A 21441-nucleotide genomic window follows, 5' to 3' on the forward strand; every position below is an offset into this window, starting at 1 on the left:
AGCCCTGAATATCCCACCAGTCAGCATCATGGGATAACTCTGGGCTCTAGCGTTATGAGAAAGGGAGAAAAATGTCTCCCTATCCACTTTCTCCACACCATGCATACACCTTTATGTCCAGGTACTGTTTCTCAGCCTACTGTATCTCACAGAGTGTTGTTGTGAGAAAATTGTATGTAGGGGAAGAACTAGCTATACTGCCCTGATCTTTTTGGAGGGAAGGCAGGACAGAAATGTCATAAATATTCAAGGGGCAGGGGCAGAGACTTGATGAAAGGAGTCAGAATTTGTTTTGGTTAGGGGAAAGACACTGGGGCCCCTCACTCTGAATTCTGCCTTCGGTTTGTTTTCTGTCCTCATAGCTCGGTTGAACCTGAACGATGTGGCGAAACAACAGCGCCTGAACTTGCTCAACAACATCGCCACCGTCCTGGTCTTCATCACGGTCATTGTCAACATCTTCATTACGGCCTTCGGTGTGCAGAAGACAGGGCTCTATCCAAGTTATGGTCGGAGACTGTACTGAGCCCTGAAAGGGTAAGAAAAGGGTGAGCTCTCAGGCATGCAGAGACCCCCTTCCTATTTCTCAGCGGCCACATTTTGGCTCCAACCCTGTCAGAGGGAGTGATGTGTCGTATGGATGCCTTTCACATGCCTTTGAGGACACAATCCAGCACACGTTTAGACAGAAAGAAGACCTACAGCTCCCGACATTTCCCAGTCAGCATGTTGCAGGATGTTTTTCTGTCGAAGCGTGCCTAGGATTGCACTTTAAGATGCTGAACTAGAAGCAAGTATTTTATTTGCAATTGTTTGGGACTTACTTGTTATTGAATGCTGATAAGGGCATTCAGGGAGGCTCACAAAGATGATAATAATAATAATAATAATAATAATAATAATAATAATAAAAATCATCATCATCATCATCATCATCATCATCATCAGTCAGAAGACAATCAATATGTAATTATAATTTAACCAATAAAACTGATTGAAGACTAAAAACACCTGGATAACACAGAGATGTGGGATTATTTTTCTGAAAAGGAAACCGCTTCTTCAGAGAATTTGCCTAGTGATATCTCTACGAAGGGAGTTCCCAGAGCAGAGGAACCTGCTTGTTGTTGCCATCTTTTTTATGAGGTGTAGAGCGGCTAACAATCTTCTGCACTATGCTGAGATACACTGCATTTCAATTAAAATAAAATAAAATGGGGCAGTATCCAATTGGGCCCTTCCACACAAGGCCAGCCCTGGTCCACAAGTGGCTCCACCTCTTGTGGAACATGATGTAGCACATCCGGACGCAAGCCCTGAAACAAGTGGAAATGCTTATTTCTGGAAGTGGGGAGGTCACCAGAGCCCTGCCCTTTCCAGAAGTGAGCTTTTCCGCTTGTTTTGAGCTTTTCCACTTGTTTTGCACTTGCCCCTGGAAGCGCTGTGTCACATCATGCAAATGGTAGAGGCCGGGGCTGGCCCCACATGGACCGGAACCAGCAGGGTTGGCTATGTATGGAATTGGACACTGCCCAGAATGTTTAAATTTGCATTTATACAAATAAATTAGCATAAGCAAAATGTAATGCAAATTATCTCTCTTTTTCTGCCATTTTTGGGGGGCAGTTCATTAAACGGCTACCCTATCCCCACTCTTGGGTTGACCTTCTATGGGATCAAACCACCAACTATCATCAGGGCTGACTTTAGGTTTGTGAGGCCCCATGGGCAAGAAATCCTCAATGGACCGCAGTGAGTCTACCTTCTCATCGCCATTGTCACCAGCTGCCATTGCTCCTCCTCCTCATTGGTACCAGTTGCTTGTTTGACAGACCAGAGAGCCAATCAGCAAGTAGGCAGTGGCATCTACTGCTCCTCCTTCTTAGGACCATTATCTGGGCCAGGGTGAGAGGCAGGTCAACAAGCAGGTCACCATGGTGAAGAGGAGCAAGTCCAGGGTGCTCGTCAGTGGGCATCTGCTGGTGCGTGGGCTCTCGTCAGATGCCCAATAAGGCCTACACTTGACACTGGCCCTGGCTGCCATCTTTCAAGGGCTGCCTTTGGAATAGCTGTCTCGAAATCCTGCTTTACGTCTTCGTCAAGCATTGCTGGAAAGGTAGGATGTGCAACTGCCCTGAACCCTTTTGCTTTTCCTTGCAGGCTGGAGCACATGACTGGGACACCTTCCTATACTTTTACTGACCTCAGACCTGACGTTCCATGGGTGGCAGGCAACTTTTTGGGTCAAGCCTGTTGCTAGCATGTGGGAGCTGCTCCATGTGGGCTGCTTCTGCAACGGGTGTGCAGCTCTGAAGAGTTGAAGAAGCTTTCAGATCAGAAGCAGCATCTCTTTGTTTGGTCCATATAAGAGCTACCCTAGACCTCCCCAGCCCACAACTAAAAGGTTTAGCCTTTTTGTTGCCATCACACTGTAACATTCAATTCTATAAAAGGAGGACGCCCTTCCTTCATTAATAGTAACAAGGGGCATGATAGTAACAGGGGCAATAGCATTAACGTAAAATCTTGATTATAACTGCAAAACCTCCCACAATTGGTTAGTGTCAAACGTTAGATCAGAGTTTTTCAAGCCATGTCTGAGGGAACACTAATGGGCTTTTCTACACGAATCTGTTAATTGCTACATTTACTTTTGGTTTCATTGCTACACAAAGAGCTTTTCCTTTCTTCTTGCTTTTCTGCTACATAACCTCTAGGTGGAGCTGAGCTATAGTGGAAAAGCACAAATATACAAGTAGAAACCGCGCTTTCAGAAATAATACATTTTCCCCGTTCTATATTTAAAACAAAAAACTGGAAAAGTGCTCTGAAAACAGAAGCAAAACTGAAAGTTCATGACATTGTCTAAAGAACCCATAAACAACCATTAATAAGAAAACACAAGCACACAATAAATGCCTCATGTAGAAAATCTCAATGTGTCTTGACTCATGAGTGAAGTTAGTGTGCCTGGAGGAAAAATAAACCCACACACAACTATCTGTCCTGTGAACCCACCCAGAAAAGAGGCTGCCCATTGTGCCTCTGCCTGGAAGCAAGCAAAGCAGTGAATCAGACAGAGATTCATTTCTCTAGTTGATGCTTCATTTCTATATTGGATCAAACGCTCTCAATGCAATGATACAGCAGAGTTACAAGCTCTCAGAGAGGCTTGGCTGGAACAATGCTTCACACAGGAACACACACTGCCCCCATTCAGAAGACATCTTAAACCACAGCTTTAAACACGGTGATGAAGGCAAAAAGGCTTATTCACCGTGGTTAAAGCTGGCGTAACCTTCCTGGTTAAAGCCCTGGTTTAAGGTGTCTTCTGAACAGGGCTATTGTGGGCTTCTCTGAGGATGGTAGCTATTGCTCTAAAAGTAAACATTTCCAAGTATACTTCCAATTTTAGTTCAGAGGAAACACCTTACAAACATTAGGAAATATGGCATTATATGACAAACATCTCCTTTATGTGGTCCAGCAATCAGCAGTAGCACAAAATCCTCAATGCAGACTTGGGAGTTCCCTTACTAACTAAGGATCCCAGGTTATTTACCAGAAACTCCCGAAGTAGCCAAGTTCCCACGTTATGCTCAGCAGAAGAGGCAATTCTGCACACACAAATGCATGAAAATTGAGTTGCTCCTTCCAAAGTTCAAATGACTATATGGAGGATATGAATCTTAATTCTCGTTTTATATCTTTTATGTTGTTACAGTTATACTGAAATTCAGATCTGATCAAAATAACCAGCTTATACCTGGTAAAGAATAAATTACATTGTAAACCTCTGCTAGTTTAAATAATATTGTTCACAGATGTGCAAAATATTTTATGGCTGTTTAAGTTAACCTTGTATTTGCAAGTATTGCAGTGTTCTGGACACTCCACACAAACACATGCATGTGATGCTGCCCTGTCTACTTTTATATTATTTTAAAAGGATCTGCAATGTCGTTATTCCACTTAGAACCGGAACATCCTTTGCATATTCCAGGTATTATTTGCTTTCTCTTTATTTATTAAAGTATATTTTATCCAAAGCTGTTAATTGGTTTGTGTATCCAATTGCTTTTGCTCAATGCAGGGTTATTTTAAGATTTCAAGAATGGTAGAAAAGTATGCAAGCACCCTGATCTGGAAGTAAAGAAACGAAGGGGGAAGTCACCTTTGCATCTAGCCCACTGGATGCTCATGAGGTGCTGTTCCATTTATATTTCATATAAAACACTAAGATAAGGATACCTCCAAGTATGACAGAATTGGCCTCTGATCGGCTTGGCATGGGAGTGATTGCAGCCAGAACACAAACCATTTTATAGTCCTAAAGCACATTTAGGGTGCTTCTAGAGGGAGTACTAGTACTAACGATCAGGAAAAAGACAGAAGAAATGGTGGAAAGCCACGAGAGGCTTACAACTGGAAGACATCCTCTGGATGCCCCCTCCCCAGCCCAGATAAAATTCCGTGAACAAGGTGGGATGATTGCACAGTCAAAGCCTCCTCCAGATGTAGTGATGGCCACCAACTTAGATGGCTTTAAAAGGGGGTTGGATAAATTCCTGGAGGCAATGGCTACTAGCCCTGATGGTTGTGTGCTATCTCCAGTATTGGAGGCAGTAAGCCTGTGTGCACCAGTTGCTGGGGACCATGGGTGGGAGGGAGCTGTTGCATCATGTTCTGCTTGTTGGTCTCTGGCCGATTGGCCACTGTGTGAACAGAGTGCTGGACTAGATGGACCCTTGGTCTGATCCTTAGTGTGAACACTTCTTAAGTATCCCCCAGTTAGCAGGTTCTTGTATGGCTTGACATGCAGGTGGGCTTCAGCCAAAATATGGTGATTTTGCACTCTTACAGCACATCCAGATAGTAGGGTACCATAGTTATGGCACACCGCAGCTTGTCTCCTGGAAGAAAGTACATCTCTGCAAAAAGCCTGTTATGGGCAGTGCACTGATGAATGAATACTGCTAGTGACAAAATTAATTTTGTTTGCACGTTCAAGCCTGCAATGCCCAGCAGTAAAGAGAGGGAGGAAGTGAAGTATAGAACAGACCTCCTGAAACCCATCTCAGGTACACTGATGTTGGCCTTGAATGCTTAGGTTGGAAAGAAGCCACCCACACACCCGCTACAAAAAATCTACTTGTCTTACTGTAAGTAGGAGACCATGAATATTATTTGGTGGAGTGGGACAAAAACTCCCAAATATTCCCCTCGTCAGAGTAATCACATACTAATAAATGGGAAATAAGATATTTGTTTCTATAAATATATACCTGTTATTTGATAAGGGTGGAAAGGCAAGCTCTAATATCACTGGAGAACGGTACAGGCAAAGCAAAAAGACACAACACACATTTTCAGTAAGAAATCTGTATTTATAAACTGATTTGAGGTGTTTCTGCTTCCTTTTGTAAGTAAGAAAGGGTTAGGAGTCATCTTTAAGGCACACAAAGTGATGTACAGAATTTAAATATACCAGACAACATCTGATTGTAAAAGGAGAAGAGGTACTTCAAAGAAGGTCACATTGGCAGTAAAGACTATGGAAAAACAAACAATATATTCAGACAACAGATTCTTTCAGCACAGTCCCCTTCATTTCTGTCTCCTGCCTTGATTGGAAAGCAAAAGCCAACCCTGATTCCTACACCCAGTGTTTAACAGGGAAGGTCGCAATATCTGATTAAAGAAATCTTAGTTAATTGTATGATGTAATCAATTAAATCTGCACACATTAAAATATGAGTGAATAAACAAAGGCTTCCTTGTTTTTAGATGAGGCTCCTGCATGTCTCATCACACCCCACCTTTGAAGGGACTCCATCCTTCATCTGTGGGCAAAAACTTTATTGGGAAACTCAATTCCCACATTTGAACATCATAATGTTAGCACTTCATGGCTTTTTGCCATCATGATCAGATGGTATGCATGGTATTTAACCTAGAGCTAATATTGTATTTGTGCCTGCAACCTTAAATGTAGAAAAGGCATGGATTAGATGTGCAAAAAGAAAGCTGTGAATCTTGGCCATTAAAAAAAATCCTATGTCAGGCAGTGACCAATTTTGATCGACATAAATTTAAATAAATTAACTTGATAGGAAGAGAGCCTGTTTTCTTCTGACAGGAAACAGTGAATGCATGTGCTTTCCTACATTTAGAAAACGGCAGTATTCACAAAAATTGAGGGTATCCAAACTTTCCTACTTGTATGGAAGAAATATACTAATCCTTGGGTTGCTGTGGGGGGAATAGAGCTTATTTCATCCATTTTTTCACAGCTCTGAACCATATGGTCTCTCTTGCACATGGTATTTCTTACACAGCAAATGCAGATAAGCTACAAGACCTGAAGTCCCCAGCTTGATAAGCCGTGGGGGTGTAGGCCAGGGGGTGGAGGGGGAATCCCCTAGTACTGGCCCAAGACTATCTGGTTCCATTTTTGACCCACAAACTCCACCTTGCAGTCCGCAAGCAGCTGGTTCTAAGAAGATGTGGTGATGATTTAACCTCATAATTGGCCTTAATACCCAGAAGCTAATTATGCCCCCAACATGGTCCCTCCAGGGAGGAAATAATCAAAGCTTTCTGAAATCAAGTAGCTAAGAAGACACCTCCCTAGCTAGACATGGTCATCTATTCCTTTGAGATTCAAGGCTTTCCCAATCTTAGCTATAACATACATACTTGCCTGAATCAAACAGGATAGGACGGTAATTAATTCAGGCTGCATCTCTCAACAAGGTTTTGTTCTTTATAAGTAACTATTATCAAGATTTCCCACCCTCTGTATTTAAGTTGTGCATTAACTCCTGGAAATGTGGTGCTTATTTCTGTATCATAAGGGCTGTATATTTTGTTTGCCCAGTCAGGGCAGCAGTCTTGTCTGGAAGAGAAGTACACAGATCCTGAACTGAAATCACTGCATTATCTCCCTGACCCAGTTAGCTGGGATCCAGATTCCCAATTGACCCCGTCCTTTTTCTTATGGAGTTTCTTGACACTGATCAAACAGCACTTGAATCTTCAGTCTACAAGTGGAAGGTTCGTGACAGGGTGGAAAAGCCTGATTGCTGAATAGCACAGAACAGCCTGCCACTCCCTGATGCTTGTCTCAGAACAAAGATGCATACGTTGCCTGCCACTCACACACTCTCACACACCCCAACTTAATCCTCCTGCATCAGGGAACCAACCCGGCCACACATTTCAAATGCAGCTGCTCCCCATACTGCTTGATGTGGAATCTGCTACAAGGGAGATGGTTGGTTGGTTTCCTGGAAGTGTGTCACGGCTAAATCTTGCACCAACTACCACAAAAGGCCTGGTCCTTCCTTCCACAATTGCAATGTAGAAACTTCCTTTTCTTACGTCAATGCAAGGATACCTGTTCTTTGTGCAAAATCAATACCAGAATATAATCATAACTTCAATTATTTTGCCCCCCAAAGTATACCCTGCCCTTCAAAAAACTTTTCCCAAGGTAGCTTATAACACGTTAAAATAAAAACACAAACCAACCAATAACATTAAAACTACATAATAAATAGGGGGAAACATATAAATGTTACTTAACAGAACTTACTTCTGAGTAGAAATATCTAGAATTGCACTGTAAATGCATCTCCCAAGTACTAGGCTACCGACAGATAGGATTCAAGGAAGAGGAGGTGGTCTCATGTCCCTATACCCAGTTCCCTCTGTTCTCTATGCCACATTCCATATGACGGTCACGATAAACACAATTCTGTGACCACTGACTAAGGTCCTGGCATGGTTTCAATCCCATTTGCCCGTAATTAAACCAAATGGCCTTTGGTTAACCCAAGAATGATGCAGGCAGTCACATGGGAAATGCACATCAGTTTCACCATAAGGTCCACGTTCCTTTTGCTGTACACCTGAGTAGAACATGAAAAGCTTTAATTGAGGAGAGGAACCAGCTAACTCCTTTATATGTCCTGGTTGGGCTGGTGCTCAAATACACAGGCACAGCACCCATCGGAGAACCCATTGACTTTGGTCCAATGGCATGAATTTCAGAATATGTTTTCTTTTGTTCAAGTATCCTGAAAAAGGAGAAGCTGCATCTTTATAAATAATCCATACTTGATATAATAAGGGGTATATTACTCTTGCTAACTCATTCTGCAAGGCACTCAGCTCTAACATCTTTGCATTTGTACCAATACATCAGAACATTCTGTCTTCTTGCGGTGAAAAAGCTGTCCTTCAATTATCAGAGGCCCTTTAGGACACTGTGTGTCACAGAAACCTGGTGGCCTGGGGAATTCTAGTAATTCACTTGGGTGGAAGAATGGTGTCTTTACGTTTGCATTTTGCTTTTGTAGAAGACACCATGAAAATAGTGTGTGTGTGGTGGGGGAGGAAGTTCTTATGGTTGGGTAAGAATCCACATTTTATGATTTTTGCTTATCAGAAGTGCTCCTGTGACGTGTTGGTAGGAAAGGTTCCAAAACCATGATCTGGATGGAAGATGCTAGAGGTAGGATCGTTTTCTTCCCAATTCTTAGGAGTGCAAATGAGCATCATATCTTCAGCGGACGTCGGTTCCACATGCCCCGCTTGGAGTGGAAGTGATGAAAGAAGTTCCTGAGAGAGAGCCGTTCCACCTCCAGGCCGGCCTGAAAGATTCTGTGGGAGGAAAGGGGAAAAGGTTTCAACCAGTGACTACTTAGAATCACTTGAACCTAACCTTGTTTGGATGGGGAGAGAAGTTCTACAGATACAATTTCTCTTGGCAAGGTCAGGTATACTAGGAAAAGCTGCCTCTGCCAAATATCTCCCACCTTGAGTAGTTTAAGATATGGGCACCCCCATCCCGGGATCTACCAGCCATAAGGCCCTGAGGTTATGTATCCACCATAGTTAGGAATGGTTCACACGACATGCTAAGCCATAATTTTTAGTTCAAAATGCTTAACCACCATGGCTTAGCGTGTCATCTGAACAGAGTCATATATAGAGAGAGAGAGAGAGAGAGAGAGAATGAATGAGAATACCTTGGGATATAGCAGGCTACAGATAAATTATTTTAAAGGTTTTTTAAAAAAACTGTGAAGCAAGTGAAGAGGAAGGAAAAGAGTCCCTGAATAACTAGAAGCTGTAGATGTAGTAGTAAGGCCCATACAGCATTGTGGGCCCTTAAATATTTCTGCAGTGCTACAGGATGAACTCAGGGACTAATGGCTCCTATGCCATTGCTGTAACATTTAAAGGGCACTTAAACAATTGTATAAAGGACAGCATGGTAGTTCTTACGTATGCAGAGATGGATGAATTCAGTACTCTGTAAAATCAAATGGGAACTTGGGGTAGTCTGCAAGGGAGTCTAACTACAGTACTCAAGATTCACAGTGGCTGTACACAAGGGTTTCTTTTTTAAGGTATGAATTCAGCCTGTGAAATGGCACAGAATATTATTGATGGCATGAACAACTCCTCTGTCTGTAGAGGTCACCATGGTGTTATCTGGAGCTGAACTACTAAGCCCATGTACAGAGATAGTTACCTGTCCAAGAGTTCCCAGTCCTCTCCTCCCCATTTTTCCCTGAACTCGTTGGTGTTCATCCCTCCAATACGAACCAGATCAGACTTGTATATTCCCAGGAGACCAAAGCCATTCACCTCCCAGTACCCTATGAAGGCAACATGCATGAGCATCAGCTATATCTACATTCTTTATTACTGAAATATAAAGTTTTCACACAACCTTTGGCATCTATTTGTACAAATGCATAACAGATGAATAGGCAAAGAGCCACACCCTTCCCTCACCTCCTTCCCAACCAACAAAATCCATCAAACCAGCTTCAAAGTGGAAGTCTAATAGTAAGCAATTGTCTACATAAAGGTCTTAATGAGTTGCAACTGCTCTTCACTGGGATATAATACGATGCCATACGTGGCCCCTCATGAAGATAGCTCCACAGGGTCTCCCCCTATCTTGTTCTTATAATGACCTACTTCTCAGTTAGGTACCAGTGGTAGACAACTAGCATGTTAGGGAGAAGATTAGGCTGGAGTCCCTTCCCCTGGCATGCTAGTTTTCTATGAACAAAGATTGATTTTCTATTTTTGGAGGGAGGAGCATTTAGTCATGTGAGTTTTCAGTTGCAAGTCTGAAGTGCTATAGCACAGATACAGGTTCACCACATCAGTGAGAACTTGGCTAGTGTGAATTAAACTTCATGGCATAGCAGTTATGTGACTGCATTACATCACACTGATTCCCAATAACAATCCTGATGTGAAACATTTCAGGATTATGTCATATACAGCTTTGGGTTTTTATATGCATTTTATTATATTAAAGAAGACTGAACACTGTTCTGATGGCATGGCAGGAATCCATGTGCCAAAAGCTGTGCTCCTACTACCTTGAAAGTAATTTTTTATTTTTAACCACGTACATTCATGACGGAAGCAATAATCACTTTGTTACTGGGTATGTCTGTAGTGTTTAAATTAAACCACTGTTTATGGCAGGCCTGTTCCAGAAAGTGTGAGAATCAGGCTTTTGTGAGTATTATGGGATGTTAAGAATAAATCAATCCATATTAAATGATATGAAGGGAGAGAAAGAGAAATGTAAAACTAAATTACAAAATATTGATTTCATACAACTTAAAAACATTTGTTATTTTCCCTACGGGTGAATGTATTTGTTGCAATCCTATCCTATCCTTCCTCTGAGGCGCTCAGGGTGGTACACAGTGACCTGGTCTACACATCAAAAACAACTCATGTTTTGTTAACTGTGGGTTGTTCTGAAAAAACGGGAGTGAGCTGACTCCCACCCACCTCTGCTAAGTTAAACAAGCCAGGGATGCGCCCTCCTTGGGTTGTTTATCATTACGTCTGAACACAGAATTGGAGGTTGTTGGGGGGAGGAACGATCCTGACTTGAAACTCAATAAGAAACCATGGGTTACAAGTCTGGGTTGTTCTTCTCCCAACAACCTCCAACTCCTGTTTCTGACATCATGATAAACAACCCAGGGATGGAGTGTTTATGGCTTGTTTAACTCAGCTTTGTTTAAATCCTGGGTAGTTATGACATGTGAACTGGGGCATAAAGTTGTCTCCCATTCTCTTCTTGGGTAGATTATGCTAAAGACAGTGACAGGCCTAATGACAACCAGTAAGCTTTATGGATGAGCAGTAATTTGAACCTGGGCCTTCCCAATCTAAATCCTGTGCTCACCACTACACCGCATTGGCCTCTGTAGACAAACATTTTACCATGCCTCAATTAAAATTTGGTAGGGTTTCCAGGAGCTGACTGGCAACACTTCAACAGCCACATCTAGGCCACCAACTTCATACACTCTGCTATATAGGACAAAAAAAGAGTGTATGCAGCACGGTGAAGGCCTTGGCAAAGTGAAAAGTGGAAAAATCCACATTTTGGAATTGGCACCTTTACCTGTCTGAGAACAGGTGATCTGCAACTGTGAAACTCTTCCTGCTAAATATGGAGCTGAACTATCTATGTGGTCACCTTAAAAAAAAAGTTCTAGCCCTTCATCTGCCATCTGGAGAATCCAACAGCCCCTGAGAAGCAGGCTGCCTTAGTCCTACACTCCCTGATGTACAAAACCAGTGTTTCAACGATCTCCATGAGGCTAGACTACGAACTCCATCAAGACTGTTTAACACTATGTTGATGACAAGGGAGAAAAATGCCCAGAAAATACATCTTTTCCCCAAGAGCCTTCTGCCCACGATTGCTCACCATCAGGCCGTTGTGGAGACGCACCACACTGCAGCCTCATAACCATGGGTGCAAAAGCCATTTTCCCTTCCACGCAGTGCTTCCGAATTGAGTCAATGATCCCTACTGGGAAATGGATGTGCAGATCACACAGGAAAACGATGCTGTGGAAATCCTGTAAGCAGAGATAACGGAGCTGTCAGCCCACTCTCCCCACAGCTCATCACATTTAAGAAGTGCCTGCATGCATGGAAGGGCCTGCAAAAACACCCATGAAACACGGGATCATAATAATCAAAGGAGCAAAGAGTATCATTAGTGCAGGCTTCCCCGCTCCCTGGGCTAAGATGACATCCCAAAATGTAAAACTTCCCTGTCAGGGTCCTGCCCAATGTTTTTATGAGAGCTTGCATGAAGCTTTTTTAATGCAGCTACTTTTATATGTAGCTTTTTTCATTGCTAAACCACTCTTATAGATGGGAAATATAACCCCAGTATTTATCCTAAATCTAATCTGTAGTTTGTCCGCTGCCCTATCCTCAGAAGACATACTTGGTCTTTCTTTCTAATATCCATCTAAATATCTGAAATGATTTACATATTGCCCCACCCTCCCACCTCCTTCCACACTAAACACAACCAGCTTCTCCAGGCTTTGCTCATATGATTTGACTTTTTTGAGGAAAAGCAAATGGCCAGAGCAATTCTAGCGTTTCTCATGGAGAACTCTGGTCACAGAGCCTCTGATGAATCCAAAATTCTGCTGGAGTGAGTCCAGCAAGGTAGAATAGATGGAGGAACACCGGTTTCAGTTCCTCTCCCACCCCACACTCCCGCTGCCACACACAACCTGTTATTAAAACAAGAAAGTGGTTTTAGAATGTTTTTAGGACGTTTTAACAATGTATATGATGTTTTAATCCAGTTTTATGTATTTTATATTTACTGCTGTTCCTCGCCTCGATCAAAACGGAGAGGCGGGTAAGAAATACATGTCTAATAATAGCAATTATAATAATAAAAATCCCTCCCATTAAATCAAAGGGAGAGAATTTGCCTATGGCAGCTCCAGGGCTGGCATAGATCAGCAGTGTCTGGGGGCCAGGAGAACAGTGAATCTTGTGAGTCCACAGCCCTTCCCAGCACACCCATTGACCCATCCCTGGTAGGCCTCCCTCCCCACCTTGACTCTCTGAGATTGGAACCCTAGTGTTAAGTAAGGACTGTGGAGGTCCCTGAAGGGGCTGGAAGGGGGTATCCGAGGTCAAATCTCCCCCTTTGTAGGTGGGGGAGGAGGAGATCTGAACCCGGAGATCTGAAAAAAATTATGGCTCCTAGGACACCTTCCCAGCATTGCAGCCCAAAGGGATCATTATTTTAGAGCCTGTTTCATCATACAGGGACCGCCTAACTTTCTGCAGCTGGGCCTCCCCAACTCACCCTCACTCACCTTCACGAGGTCGATCCCAGCTTGCAGGCCTGCAGAGCGCTCAAAATTCCCTGTCAGCCTCAAGTACTGATACCTGAAGAGAAGTCACACAGAACTGGGTTATATTTTACGGACAAAACAAACCTTCACCTACGCAGAGAAGCAGCAGGAGCCAGGCAACCCAGCTGAGCGCCCCTCCTGCTGCTGCGGCCACCAGAAGGAGAAGCTGAAGCTGCCCTTCCGCTGTCTCCATTGTCTCACAACTTGAGCACTTACCTTGTCTCACAACTTGAGCACAGGGTTGTAAATTAAATTGGGAACTGACTCAAGTACTCTATGAAGAAGAGGGGTGGCACGCTGTCAAGTGGGAGCATACGAAGTGCTTTAAAAGCTTTGTATAAATCTCACAACACAAGAGAAATGTGATACTGCAGGCTTAGCTCCTGTATGAAATTCTGTAATAAATGTGTTTCAAAGAGCACAACCGCTAAGCGATCAGGAGTGTCTCCCTTCTGGAACATAAATCCCCTCTTCTGAGTCTAACCATGGTTAACTCTGTAGCAATATTAACTGTTAAAGCTAACAATGGTTTCTTCTTATCCCAGCATCTGAAACCATGATTTAAAGAACCTAGGTTAAGCTGGAATCTAGTTAGCCCTAACCGCAGTTAATACTGCAGGCTCCAGCAGGGTAACAATTACATCTGAGTGGTATTAACCATGGAGCTAACTAGCATTAAGAACATAAGAAGAGCCATCCTGGATCAGACCAAGGGTCCATCTAGTCAAGCACTCTGTTCGCACAGTGGCCAACCAGCAGCTTATACCAGGATCATGGCTTCACATCTCGACTTGGGCAAACAACTTGAGGCTGGCCAGCAATAGCAGTGGTTAAACCCAGCAGAGGAAACTTCAGGAAGAAGGAGAATGCACAACTGCATTTCTAAATGCTTAACCAGTAAGCAATGTCATGACTGTATCAGCCCCTTACATGCTCTGTATACAGGGGCCTGTGTACCTGTTTGCTCCTTCCTATCTTTCCTCTCTCATCTCACACTATTGCCCCGCTCGTGCTCTTCGCTCCTCTGATGCCATGTTTCTCGCCTGCCCAAGGACCTCTACTTCCCTTGCTCGGCTTCGTCCATTTTCTTCGGCTGCCCCTTACGCCTGGAACGCTCTTCCAGAACATTTGAGAACTACAAGTTCAATCACAGCTTTTAAAGCTCAGCTAAAAACTTTTCTTTTTCCTAAAGCTTTTAAAACTTGATTTTGATTTTGCTCTGACTTTTATACTGCCTGTTTGGTGCATTCTCTTCCCCTCCTTATTGTTTTATTATGATTTTATTAGAATGTAAGCCTATGCGGCAGGGTCTTGCTATTTATTGTTTTACTCTGTACAGCACCATGTACATTGATGGTGCTATATAAATAAATAAATAATAATAATAATAATAATAATAATAATAATTGTAGATGCGTTTGCTGTAAGAAACATATTCTCACCTGTGCAAGCTGGACCTCTTCAGAGCCCTTTCTACATCCATGTCATCACTACTGTAGTCTGTGATGATGACATTGAAGTTGGGGTCCTTAGTAACCCTAAACAGCTCCTCCATGTCAGAAATGAACTGCAGTACCCAGCGTGCCTGGTTTTTCACTGATTGTCAGGAGGAGGAAAGGGGGGAAAAGAGAATGAGAGCAAAGCAGGTTTTAAGGAAGATCCTATGTGCAAAATAGACAAGATTCTGTTTTTGCTTCCTTTTCAAAATAGGGACACAGTCAATGTTTGATCAAGAAAAGAGATCAATAAAGAAATGATGTAACTTTGGTAGCACAGCACATACTTGATGGTTTTAATTTCTGTGAACCGCCCAGACAACTTTGGCTATTGAGAGGTATAGAAATGCAATAAATCAATAAATCAATCTTTCATGTATAAGGCTTGCGTTCCTTGCAAATGTAGCTCTATAGCACTACAGAACAGGGTGCAAATAAAAAGATGCAATGAAACTGTTAGCTCTAGTCCTTGACTGTACAGTGTGCCTTGCCCAAACCTATGCAGAATCTTTATGGGTTATCGGGACTATTTCAGAGGAAAATTTGCCAGGCGTCAGCTCCTAGTTCACCAGATGATGCAGTCAATGACGCTGTGTAGTTGTCCAGGGTTATCTGTGCAGGAACAGATTTCAAAGTTCTGCACGAAGGAAACCCAGGTTATCTGACAAGAAGAGCCAAGAACTGTATAAATTATCCAAATAAAGCAAGCTTACATCATTTCTTTTATTGTGCATAATTAATTCTGCTCTTTTCTTGATCAAACCTGAAAAAAATATTCTGATTTTGCTAGTTATGGGGAAGGCAAGGAGTTTATAAGAAGCTACTGACCACTGGAAGTTTCTATCAGGAGCAGCTTTGGGGCATATAGTCTAAGGGCACATGATGCAGCCACCTTGCTGAAGCTAAGCAGGTTTAGGTCTGGTCAGTGCTCAGATGGGAGACCAGTTACGAACCCTATGATGGATGAAAGGTGGAATGATTTTGCAAAAAAGCTTTGCAAATATAAGTTGCTCCACAAAGAAAAATGCCACTTGTCAAATTCTTAAGTTGCTGGATTCTTAGATAAATACCACACGGGTGACTTTTTTGTGCTCTTGTGGAATATAAACTGCATGAGACCTTCCTCTCTCTTGAAATAATATCAATTGGTAACCCGAGTCAAACCATAGATCCAAATATCATGGTGGTTTAGGTTGGTTATTTTGTCCTACTAGCATTTAGGATAGGTGACAGAGAATGCTCAATGTCTGATGCGTGAATTCTGGAAGGAGGATTGGGGCATTAGCCAGATACTGAAAAGTTACCACTAGAGTAATTAGGGTTGCCAAATATACAGTACACCTAAAGTAAGGTATTACACCAAAACACAAGAGTAAATCAGTCACATATAGATACTCTGACAATATCCGAAATGCTTAGTTCATCATGAAGTTACCTTTCTGCCACCCCTTCTCTTACCTGGCACGATGAAGTGGACAACGGCACGGTGATTCCAGTAAAAGGCTGATGGCCAGCACAGGACCGGCTCATCGGGGCTGGCCATCAGGTGACGCCGGTGGCCCCAAGCCATGTCTTTCATAATCTTCTCCTCGTCGCTACTCGCGCCGTGCCAGTTCCGTGCAAAGATGTATTCTGAGATCCGGACAAGTCGTTTCCCCCGCTCCAACAGTTCCAACTCCAGCAGGTAACGGCTGCCCCGTATGTGGTCCTGCCGCTTCTCTACGTTCAAGATGTGCTGCAGCTGGAATCGCCTGCAATTGGTAGTGGCATGTTTGCACACCAGAACTTTGGGGTGTGTCTGACCTAGCGAAAGTCCACAGACCGGATGCATATAAACCTGGCAAGGGCTGCACAGTACTCTTTGCCTGATTCATTACACTTTGCACTACAAAATATCAGTCAAATGCTCTGAACACCCACACTACCCCAGCGCTTCCACAAATATGCCCAACTACTTCTTCCCCAAAAGATATGGCACGTTCCATAACAAGTGAAGACATGTCCTACCTCCCCATAACAAGGACAACCTAATCACAGTAGTGCATGTGCTGATAACTTCCTGATTAGACTACTGCAATGCACTCTATGTGGGGCTGCCCTTGAAGACAACTTGGAAGTTACAGCTAGTGCAAAATGCAGCAGCTAGACTGCTGACCGGAACAACATGTAAACACCGGTCTTAAAAGAATTACACTAGCTGCCTTTACGCTTCTAGTCAGAATTCAAGGTGGTGTCAATGACATTTAAAGCCCTAAAAGGCTTGGAACCTCAAGGGAGCGCCTCTCCCTTTATATGCCTGCCCAAGATTTGAGATCTGTTGGAGGAGCCCTCGTCTGCATCCCACCAATGCAAGACATGCATTATGGTGGGATGTGGGAGAGGGCTTTCTCTGTTGTGGCACCCTGCTTGTGGAATACTCTCCCCTTGGAGGCCCGACTAGTGCCGACATTGGCTTTTTTTTGGTACCAAGTTTGCCTAAAGTTGCACATAGTTTTAATTGTTTTTATTGCTCTTATTATTATTTTTTACTGGTTTTAGCTTGTTAATGGTTTAATATCTTTTTAGCTGTGTACATTATTTGTTTTATACTATTTGATTTTATCTGTATGTTGCCCCGAGATCTCAATGATTTTAGTGTAAATAAACCCCTTTCATTACTTTCCTGCTGTATCACCATCCTTTCCTGTATGACCATCACATACTTGCTACAGCTCACAGTGTCACCCTCAGCCTCTGGGCTTGTCAAATGCTGATGAAAGAACGCTGGGAAGGTCTAGCCCCAAGCCACTAAAGATCAGCATCCTGGCTTGAACGGCCTGTAGTTCCCTCCTGCAAGTAGTGCAGGGGTGGGGGCAATGTTCAGCACATCCGCCCCAACCACTGGGAGCCGCATCCTGCCATCACTGCACTGCTGAATTTGCCACCATTCAGTGGTGGGGAAACCACTGCTTTCCCTTTTAAACAAGGTGTGTGGGGAGCACGCTTTTGCTTCTTCTTTTTTTTAAAGGCATGCTCGCCTCTCAGTGCCTTATTTTAAACAGAAATTGGTGTTTTTCCTCCCAACCAAGTTTTGGCGACAAATTTAGAGGTGGGCTGGCAACAGTGGGGGCCACAAAATTAGCTGGGCGGTGGTGGCTGTGGACCGTGGCCACGTACTGCTCACCCCTGTGCTAGTGATTCTGCTGATGCAGGATCTAAGCACTCAAAAATTAGGCAACATGGCTGTAGGTTTAATCTGTGGTTCTCAACATGGCTGATCAGTAGAAATGACAAAAGATGTCAGGGAAAGCGGACGCTCACAACCCATATTCCTAGCTCTCCCAAGACATACCCAAAATTCTTCTGTAATGATTCACTCTTCATTTCACAAAGCGGTCTGGGGGCATTTCTAGCTGCCTACCCAGACCCCAAGAGTTCAAAATATAAATCCCAACATATATTCTATGCTACGGTCCCTATCCTGAACTGTAGTTCAGAGGAAGTGCGAGATACTTTCTGTTAAAGATGTCTAAGAAATAAGCCATGAACCAAATTAATTTGGATTTTAATGAATCTGACTGGCAGATTACGCAGTGGACCAGCTTTTCATGAGTCCGGTGGAGTCCATGGACTTGCGGACCATTTCCCCAACCTTTGGGGATTTTGCACAAATTTCGTTATTAAAAAAAAAGAAGACTCAAAAATAATTGAAAAACTTTGGCTAAAAATGCACATAAGCTAAAGTGGAAAATGCACATTTGCGCAAATTCAGAAACAAAAAATAAAATTAAAATCTGATTCCGTCAAGGGCCGGATGACGGAATGAAAGGCTTCTGACGATCTATGAAATACAGACGATTTTACAACCATCTGTACATCCCTACTTCCTGTCTTACCCTTTGTGCCTCTGGTTGAGTTTCTTTAGGAATACTTTCGTGATCTCTAAGGCTTCCTTCTCTTTCAAGAGCAGGTTCCCTGAAGTGTTGCAGTTCAGGTCAATCCAGTCTGTCCGCAGCATCTGGAAGTCTATGCTATTGGCCTTGAAGGTCTGCTCCCAGTTCACTAGCTGGTCAAACAGAGGCACAGGCATGTATTCAAAGCCCTCTTCCTCTTCATCAGCCTCTTTGTCCTCTTCTTCTTCTTCCAGGGCCACCTGGTCTTCATCCTCTTCCTCTTGCACTGTTGGCTGAGGAGAATCGGACCTGGCAGGCTGCTGGGGATCCAGGTCCACCCTTCCCAAAATGACATTTGCAGCATCTGCTGCCTTATGCTTGGCTATATATGAATCTACCTGGTTGAGCCACTGGTCCTCATGAACAGGCTGCTCTTGGCGGGCTGCCCGTCTAGCTCCTTTGTCAAGTACTTGGGATTCTCTCCTCACTTTTGTGGTGTATAACGAAGGGTCCTTTTTTCTATTTGCATTAAGACTTAATTGATTTTGTTCTCCAGCCACTTTGGGCTTTTTGTTAATCTGCAAGCCATCCTCTCCCACTTTTCTCTTGGTGGCTGATAACACTTCGACATTTCCATCATGATGAGGGGAGTTTCTGGAGCTTTCTTTGACTCTGCCTTTCAAAGGTGGTCTCCTCATTGGTGAATTTGCCTGTGGGTTGGTTTTATTGCTCCTCTGAGCGATGGAAGCCATCCTCTGTCTTTTAACATCTTTGCTCTGTGTATCTTTTCTGGTAATTGATAAGAGAGTCCGATGCTTTTGTGGAGAATAATCATAAACATTTGTGTTTTCTGCAGCCACGACAGAATCGCTTTCAGCCTTTGGTCTAGTGGAATTTAACGGAGGAATTGTGTCTTCTGTTTCTGGGTCTGCATATTGGGCATCACCAAAATTGTCTTCTTCATAACCTGAAAAGATCATACACAACTATATAACTTATGCTTTGTTATTCATGTTCTGAGCAGAGCAAGGAATTAAACCACCTACCCATCTTCTTTTCTGTAGCAGTCATTGTGGCGTTACACCCCACACGTCAATTCCAAATGTATGTCTGCAGTTTGTAAGTCTGTGGTTTTTAGAATGTTGGCCTGAGTGGGCGGAGTTCGAATGTCTTGGGTGGGGGGAGGAGTGATATATAAGGGAATGACTGAGGGGATTGTGAGTTCTTGTTCTTGTTCTTGTTCCTTTCAGGAAAGGCTTTTCAGGGAGACTTGTTGGGTACTCTTAGAGTCTGTAGTGCTCTCTGTATTTATGGTATTTAAGTTCTGGGAAATTTGAGAGTCAGTGTAGTGAGTGGTGTCTTTAGGGTGTGATGTGCACATAGTGGAAGTATATTAATCAATACTGAGAATAAAGAAAGTTCAAGAGTGATTGTGTGAGAAAAAGGAAAGCGCGAATGTGAATGAGTGACAGGATTGTATGAAAGGTTTCGAAAAGGTTTTTAAATGTTGTTATTTGAAACAAAGCTTATGAACTTTTAAAAATAAATTTTGATTGTTTTGTTTTTAAACTACCATAAATAGCCCACATGTCGGTTTGGCATTTATCATCTTAAGTTTACATATATAACACCCACTCTGACAATCATTCACCTAAGCAGATATAACTCACAGCGCATTATTATATATATTAAAATCCTTCTCCATTTTAAACCCCTTTCTCCACATAGTTTGGAGGAAGGTGGGTTTTATCCCTTGCCTCAGGCGTATCAAGCGGTGGTGCTTGGCTTGAGCAGGGAGTAGCCTCGGCCGGGTCTGGTGTTCAGAGCCTGTGTCGCCCCATAAGAAGTGGTGGCAGACGTGAGGTCTGGTGTTCAGAGCCTGTGTCGTGGCAGTCATTTGTCAAAGAAACAAGAAGGGGTGGGTGGGGAATCAACCCTGTGTATGCACTCCATGAGCAACAATGACAGTATCACACCACTGTCAGTTCTTTAGGGGGGGGAAATAACGTCCATCACCAACCTAAGGATGGGTGAGAAATCTGTTTAATTCTTATTTTAATGCCAACCTGACCAATTTTCACTTCCCAAAGCAATCTGTGAACTAAAATGCAATTATCCTTTGGTACTTGCACTTTTCCAAAATTTTGCGACGCAGTTCTGTGCTTTGAAAGTGCATACGAAATGCAAATATTTGGGAAATGTGTAAACAAAAATGCGTATATCAGTAAAAAAATAAAGTTCAAAATGCTTTATATTAGGAAAAACTGCTTGAAAAAATGAGTATATTAGACAAGTTTGTATATATATACAAAAATATATATATTAGGAGAAATGTTTAATGTTTACTTTGAAAAAACTGAAACTGAAATTGACAGATTCCTCTCTCTCTGTTCTAGCCTGATTCTTTCTTCCTAGCTATGTGAGTTGCACACTATATATTGCCATCCTATACGTTGCATATTGTATGTGAGGGCCATACATATATTGCATGGGGAACCCATGACGGGAGTTCTCACCGTTGTTTTTAAGAAAAATGAAATGCAGCAGTAGGGGGCTGTCAATTTGCTTGCAGCATTAGCTGCAGTGAGGTGGGAGAGAGAGTATTTAAGCCTTTCTCCCTGTGTGGTTTCCCAATCTAAATTGACCTGCCTCAAGCTGCTGTTTTCCCAGCAGGAGAAAAATACAGGCATCCTGATTTTTTCTTTTGATGTAGTTGTTGTATTTTGAACAGGGAAAGACATGCTTCCACACGAACGAAGCGTCATGTCCAAGTTTGCCAAGTTTCTCATTCTGGTTTTATGTTCTTTGCCACAGATAAGAAACCAACTCCTCTGA

At 42.9% G+C, this 21441-nt stretch overlaps 2 protein-coding genes across 2 annotated transcripts in view; one reads left to right on the forward strand and one right to left on the reverse strand.

The window, feature by feature from the left end:
* NINJ2 (ninjurin 2) overlaps nt 1-526 on the forward strand; it is a 75360-nt gene extending 74834 nt beyond the window's left edge. The window contains exon 3 of the mRNA XM_063134426.1: nt 363-526. Coding sequence (XP_062990496.1) covers nt 363-526 — 164 coding nt within the window. The remainder of the gene's footprint in view (nt 1-362) is intronic.
* Nucleotides 527-8429: 7903 nt separating this feature from the next.
* Nucleotides 8430-21441, reverse strand: part of B4GALNT3 (beta-1,4-N-acetyl-galactosaminyltransferase 3) — a 92543-nt gene continuing 79531 nt past the window's right edge. The window contains exons 14-20 of the mRNA XM_063134532.1: nt 18610-19573; nt 16193-16485; nt 14681-14834; nt 13200-13272; nt 11771-11924; nt 9545-9671; nt 8430-8667 (exon numbers count right to left, since the gene is read on the reverse strand). Coding sequence (XP_062990602.1) covers nt 8562-8667; nt 9545-9671; nt 11771-11924; nt 13200-13272; nt 14681-14834; nt 16193-16485; nt 18610-19573 — 1871 coding nt within the window. The 3' untranslated portion in view covers nt 8430-8561. The remainder of the gene's footprint in view (nt 8668-9544; nt 9672-11770; nt 11925-13199; nt 13273-14680; nt 14835-16192; nt 16486-18609; nt 19574-21441) is intronic.

The sequence above is a fragment of the Elgaria multicarinata genome, chromosome 9, assembly GCF_023053635.1.
Source record: "Elgaria multicarinata webbii isolate HBS135686 ecotype San Diego chromosome 9, rElgMul1.1.pri, whole genome shotgun sequence".
NCBI lineage: Eukaryota > Metazoa > Chordata > Lepidosauria > Squamata > Anguidae > Elgaria > Elgaria multicarinata.